Genomic DNA, 7,160 nt, shown 5'->3' with positions numbered 1-7,160 from the left:
CCCCGCTGATGAAGGAGGCAAAGACGCTGAAGACAAGGAATGACAGAAACTGATATTAAACGATGGGCATTCACTCACTGGAGAGGCTGGTGGCCCCCCTGTTATGTGTTTCCCTAACAGTGGGAATGGAATGGAAATAGGTTAAAAACCAGCATTATACCAGCATAACCCTTTCTCCTAGACCAGTAAGTAACACAACCTGCTAACTCAACCAATCAAGGGTTTAACTGCCTTTTTCTAGTACTTTCTGTGTTAAACTGGGATTCCTATGGTTGCTTTTTGCTTTGGACAGTAGTCATGCTGCTAATGCTGTCTTTGAGACAGTAATACCGCAAGGAAATGCGAGGAGTTGGGAAGTGTTTCCTCTTAAAGCATCCAATTTGTATCAGAACGTCAGTACCAGTGTAAATGTTGAAATACGTACATAAAATATTATTAGCATTCAGATACTTTTCATCTAGTGGGAAATACAAATACTCATTTAGATTAAGGAAAAATATTTTTAATACATTTTTGCCTCTCAGCAGTTGCCAGGCAACCAGTACAGACACCAGTAAGTTTTGGTCACAGTCAAGAACAAGGCTGGCACATATACTTGACAGAGCAAAGCTAGCCATTTCATTCTGTTCACAGTCTCTGTGCTTAGTCAAGACAGCTTAGCATAAAGACTGGAAACTGACAGAGACAGATAGTTTTGCACTGTCAAAAAACGTAATGTATGTACCACAAAGTGCATATGCCATTGTAAATAATTGCAAGTATTTCCCATCAATGATACTGTGTTGTCATTGTAAAATACTTGATAAATTAAAAATTAGCCTAGCTTAGCATAAAGACTGGAAACAATGGGAAACAGCTAAGCCGGCTCTGCTCAAAGGTTTAAAATGTTTTTTAAATTGCTAAATCGGTTCTTGCATTACCATCAAACATCACCAGGCTAGCTGTTTCCCACTACTTTAAGTGTTTATGCTGAGCTAACCGTCTCCTGGCTTAATATCTAGCATATATGCATGAAAGTGGTATCAAACTCTCAGCAAGAAAGCAAATGAGTGTATTTCCCAATATTTTGAACTATTGTATGCCAATTACAAGACATTTGCAGCTTTCCTGTGAAGACTAAAAGGGAATTGTTATTGTCACTTATTGCCGTTTAACATTCAAGTAATCTTTAAGTTAAAAGTGTTGATGTCCTTATTTACAGCAGCTTCAAATATGTAGTGTCTCATACTGAACATACCTCTTTCAGGATAATAGGTCCATCCCCAAATATGGAGTTAGCGTTCAGCTGAATAAGCAGATACGTTGGGCCGACGCCTAGCAGCTGGGGAGGGGCGATGGGGTGCGGGGGCTCTGAGGAGAGAGAACAATTAACAAGATCATAAAAGATGGTTTCAAAGTGGCTGACAAGATGAATGAAGCACGCCGAAACAAGGTCACAGCCGAAAAGAAGAGAGTAGAGGCACAAGGAGTAACACCCTGTAGATACAAAGCCTCTTTGGTGGAATGGCTGACGTGTTATATTTGTGAGCTCAAATGAATCTTTTAAACAAACTACCAGTAAACAGTGACACACAAACTAATGGAACAGATTATTAGGGACATCCAAGCGCTGACCTGCAATGACAACCAAGCTGTGTGAATGTCACAGTGAACTAATTGCCTAAACATCTGTGGTCGTGCCGGAGAACAGAGCACTATTTCTCAGTGTGTCTCTCAACTATATCTCAAGAGTTTTGTTTAAATCCTACATTCCTCTTTTTACTTTCCAACTAATTATCAATATCACACTTCATTTATAGAGTGCTTTTCTGGATACTCTAAGACAGTTCACATAACAAGCTTCATATACAATTTCTTTCATCTGCTAGTAGCCATGTTGTTTCACACATTGACATTCCTTTGCTGAGTTGTAATGAATTTAATATTAATGCAAACACGCCTCTTGGAGATGCTTCACATCAAAAGATTTCCACTTTCAAAACAAGTAACTGGAAGCCTTTTAATAAGAAACAGTTTCAGAACATGTCTACTGTAGTGACCGATTCTTTGAGCCCTTCTCAAACTTGGAATATGTTAATTTTCAAGCTTTATCTAGCCGTTAAAGTAATGGCTTACTGTCATTCACACATACGTCTGTTATGAAAATGTTTCTTACGACAAAAGAGCCACAATGCTGGTTAGGGTTAGGGTGATATTTTGCATTTGGTGCGAGAGGTGTTGTTGCTGTGATGTTAAAAATGTAGAGATATGAAGGAGGAGGAGTGTTTTCCCTGCACAGTCTACATGAGAGACAGATCTAAAAACTTTGTTGTTGAAGTGAACTCTCAGATAAATGTTTTCAATAGATTTATTATTTAATGTTTTGTGATTTCTGCTGCCTATTTTATAAAGTCCAGCAAAGCAGAGAATGATCTGACATAAGAAGGATCTCAACAACAACTTAAAAGTGGCTCTGCTACAACGTCTGACCTTGTCAGACTGCTGTTGTGACTTTTACCTCTAAGTGACTTGCGTGCTTTTTCACACATGAGACTTAAGTGTTAGATTGGCATCAGATTAGTGTGACAGGAGATCTGTCTCAGTTAGCATCCATGTCCAAAACCGTTGGCACTAGCCGGCGGCTTTTCATCCTACTGAGTATGTTGTTGGTGGCGGACCCTGCCAGTCTGATTGGCTGTTCAGCTAAGTAAATCAGTGCACAAGTAAGGGTGAAAACCCTTTGAGCGTGTTTCTGTAGCATACATTATTTCACATTTTTAGTGCAGTTCCTCCTTGTATTTCACCTCCTTTATTCTCCCACTACCAAAAGAATTGGATATATCATCAAGAATGCTGTGGACATTGTAGACAAACGCTGCTTAATGAAAACAATGATTTGTATGTCCGCAGTTCTGAGTTTTCAGGTTTCCCCTTTCTATTGACGAATAGAGACTACTGCCACTTGGTGATACTAAGAGAAATTTTCTGTCATGCAGGCGCAGAACGTACAAGCTAGCTGGCAATCAGCTGTGGTCTTTGCGGTTCTTTCAAGTGCAGCTTGAAAACAGATGACACTCTTTCTTTGAAGTCCTTTTTGTGTGTCTGGGCCCTTAATGGAGCTTTGGTTAGTAATTTCTTACAAACTGCAATATAAAGGGGACATCTTTGGCTAGTTTTTTGCACATTATGCTGCCAGGATCAGGGATGCTGATCATGGTGAAAATCAATTTCAGGAGTAACAAAATGTTCGTCTTTTTCTCGATCTACGGCTGCTCATATATGTTTGTTATGGCTGAGCAAAAAACAGTGACAAGTAAGGACGAAAAGCACCTTTATCTGCTTGGACGTGACTTTATTTCACTAAGTATAACACTCATTTTGAATAAGCTATAGAATGTTTTGGGTATCACTGTCTTGATTACCACTGTGCTGTCGAGTCAGTTGCTTACTGTTTAAGTTGATTGAAGTTGTATGAAGCACTACTGCCCAATCAAAATGTCCCCTTGGGGACAATAACGTATATCTTATCTTATTAAATAAATGAGCAATGACATGTTTATTTGGAACATAATTTTATTGCCCATACTGTTGTTTTCATTCCTTATATATCTTGATATTGTTCCACATTCCAGAAAACCCATAATGCTCAGTGAATAAATATTGTGTGCATGTACTTGTATGTAAATGTGTGATGGATGTGTGATGGTTCAGGGCCAGTCAGTCAGATCAGAGCGAACTGTCGCACATCTGTGATTGACAAGCTGAAAGCACAACACACACACACACAACCATGAAACACGCTGCATCAAAGATTTATCTAGCTGACACATTTACACACACACAGATCAACACATGAATTAATCACACACACACACACGCACGCACGCACGTACACACACACACACACACACTGGGGTCTATCTCACATACAGTAAATCATACTGATTTCATCTCTCTCAGATACATTCTCAGACAGAAACAGGCATTGCTGCTATCAGCATAAAGATTTAAAAAAGGGAAAAATGTGTTTCTTTTGCAATCCAGCTTCAATCACATCATATCAAAGAAAGCATTATCAAAATTTTGTGTGTGTGCATGTGTGTTACTTGGCGTGTTGTTCTTTTAATAGTTATATCTCGCATTGCTGTCACCTCTTTTTCTCTTTGTGTGTGTTTTTTGTTTGTATTTCTGTGTGTGTGTGTGTATGTGTGTGTGTGTGTGTGCTGTCAGAGAGGTGCAGGCTGGGAAGTGTCTTTTTAGCAACAGATAAAACACTGTAGTTTGACAGCACATGCGTGTGTGCAGCGGAAGACACACACACACACACACACACACACGTACACACACGCAGACAGAGTTGAATCCAGATAATGAATGTTGAAGTGACTTCAGAAAACCAACAACATCAACAACATGTCAGCTCGCAACACCGTCAAAAACACCAAAGTAAACAACTTGATGATTAGCTAAGAAACAAATAAAGAAATGATGCACAAACTCACAGAGATAAATGTATTCAAGCATACAAAACAGTAGACGTGTGTGCTTGCAGCCTGTGTGCCGACTTTGAAGGCATGTTTGTGTGTGACTTAAAAAACATATTGAATATCTAAAAGATAAATAATAGACATAAAAAATGAAACTGTAAGGAATGTAAGTGGGTCATTATATGACTCCAGAGAAAACAAGAGCTGGAACGGGTTCATGCTTTTGCTTTTCTTCTTTTTTCTCATATTTTTTTCCATCACTTGTCATTTGTACAGTTGACCTAAAAAAAATATAACAAATCATCAATGTTGTTGCTTTTTTGCGATGGGTGTGTTGTCACCATCTTTTTTATTATTAATCACGTGTGCGAACCTTCTCATCATCTCTCATTTTTTTGGGTCAAATGTAAATCATAATAACAAAACAAATCAACACTGGGAAAACTTCAAATGCGTGTCGTTTCTGACCTAACTCGTCTGCGTGATTAATTTGTTTTGTCACTCACTCTCTTTGCTGATATTAGAATTAAAAAAGCTCCAGCGACATTAGTAGAGGGTTTGGTAGATTTAAGATTTATGATGTAGTGAACAAACAAGAAGATGCACCAACATAAACAAAGACGGATATTTTGTTGATGCCCACTAGGCATGTTCTTCTTGTTGTCCATCGTCAGCAACCTTGTCAATAAAATTTAGTTTTCACAAACTGCTGCTGACATCACCACAGAGCTCACTGGAGGACATCTGACCTCCAGGACAGCGAAGGAAGTGTGTGTCAGAGTGTGCCAGTTGAGTGTGTGTGTGTGTGTGTGTGTGTGTGTGTTTCAGTGGTATCGACAGCCAACAGTGGTAGTGGGTTTTCTATAGTCACATAACGCCTAAAGCTTCACCTGTCACTTTTACTTAAAGTGAGCATGTGTGTGTCTGTGTGTGTGGTGGGACATTTTAGAAGTGGACCATTACAGGTTTAAGACAGTTGTATAAATTCAAGTCAGTTGTGTGCCCTCTGAAGTCTGATATGTGTGTGTTTGTGTGCATGTGTGTGACAATAATATTGCAGGAGCTTTTTAGGCCATGGGTTGTGTGTAATGCAAGCTGGCATGGTGTGTGTGTGTACGAGTGTGTGTGTGTGAGTGTGATACGAGCTGGCGTGATGATGCGCTCTGTCACCGTAGGAACCAGAGGGCAAGGCTTTATTAGGGCTTGGCTCTGGCCAAACCACAAGTGACACACACACACACACACACACACACACACACACACACACACACACACACACACACACACACACACACACACTCAAATACACAGTGAACCTCTCTCGTACCTCTTTGTCTCTCTCACACACACACAAACGATTATCATCTATGATAAAACTCGCCATCATCTGTCCATCTAGTGTTGAAATGTAGGGCTGGCAACAAAACCCTCGAAATCCTGCTGGTCCCAAAAAGCTTTACCCTTGCAGGCGACTGGACTGCGAGATCATTTGTGCGTGGCTTCAAGCTGTGACCATGGTTTAGATGTGATGACCATTGAGAGAAGCAACTGTACGTTTAGAAATGTCCGTTTTAGACGTGCTGCTAAAAAAAATGATATTTTGCTATTCTCTTGACTGGCTACGGTAAGAGTTAGATTTTTTGCTCTTCTGCCGTTGATCTGATTGGTTGAAGTCAGCCCCTGATTGACAGTGATAGACAGATGGTTCGTTCAATCACCTGTGAAGTATTTTTGTAAGTGTCTGCCCTTTTCCAGACATTTTCTATGGGTATCAATGTACCAGAACATCTGCCATGTCAGGTTAGGTTAGAACTTCTTGACCAATTTGTAATCTTGTCAGTGATGGAACTAAGTAGATCTGGAGGCAAATATTGTACTTTTTACTCACTATATGTATTTGATGACTGATGAGTTACTTGTTACTTTGAAGATTACATGCTGCATCAGAGCCAGAGTAGGGCAATTTATGATATCTGCAATCACATTGGCAACAGACTAATCTTGGCTAACAGAAAAATGCTAAATATTGGACACGATAATCAGCCATATATGTTGCATCTCACATATTGATTTATTCTGGTTTTCGTGTCTTTAGAAAGACTGAATTTGTTTTCATTTTGGACAAAAGAAGTTATTTTTCTAATTGGAAAGATAATGACCAGTAAAGAATAAATGTGTTCATTGTCATATTTCTACTCTAGGTGTAAGCATTATCTGGGAATCCCATGTCACACCTCTTATCACATGTCACATGCTCCCATGATGCACCTCTGTCTCTACAAAATGATCTTATTTTCTCTGATTTTTGACAGCTCAAGCACACACAGAGGAAGATGATAATGGCACATCTCTGTCATCTACATATTGTAAATATCAATAGGCTAGGCCTGTGCTTGCCTGCACCGAGGCAATCTCACACTACCCAGTGGGCCACTTTTCAGGCTCTGAAAATGAAACCCATGTTACCGCCCCACTGCCAAAACAATTTTAATATATACAATTCACATTTTGGCACTTCTTCCATTTCCCTGTTCAGCCCCTCTTCTCTCTTATATTTCATAACAAATAGGTATTAAAAAGTAAAATATTCAGAGTAAAAATATTAATAATGCAGCAACATTCTGTCCATATTCATGGCCGTCAGTGTCCTGCAGGAACCTGAAATCTCCAACATGCATACTTTTCAAGAAGAGA

General features: G+C 39.4%; 1 protein-coding gene across 22 annotated transcripts in view; it reads right to left on the bottom strand.

The window, feature by feature from the left end:
* Window positions 1-7,160, bottom strand: part of ptprk (protein tyrosine phosphatase receptor type K) — a 127,056-nt gene that overhangs the window by 48,563 nt on the left and 71,333 nt on the right. For all 22 annotated transcript variants that reach the window (XM_030405005.1, XM_030404999.1, XM_030405003.1 and 19 more), the window contains one exon: window positions 1,238-1,350. In XM_030405005.1, coding sequence (XP_030260865.1) covers window positions 1,238-1,350 — 113 coding nt within the window. The remainder of the gene's footprint in view (window positions 1-1,237; window positions 1,351-7,160) is intronic.

This window comes from Sparus aurata, chromosome 22 (assembly GCF_900880675.1).
Source record: "Sparus aurata chromosome 22, fSpaAur1.1, whole genome shotgun sequence".
NCBI lineage: Eukaryota > Metazoa > Chordata > Actinopteri > Spariformes > Sparidae > Sparus > Sparus aurata.
Note: the sequence above shows the minus strand (reverse complement) of the source record. Positions and strands in the feature narration are given on the sequence as shown.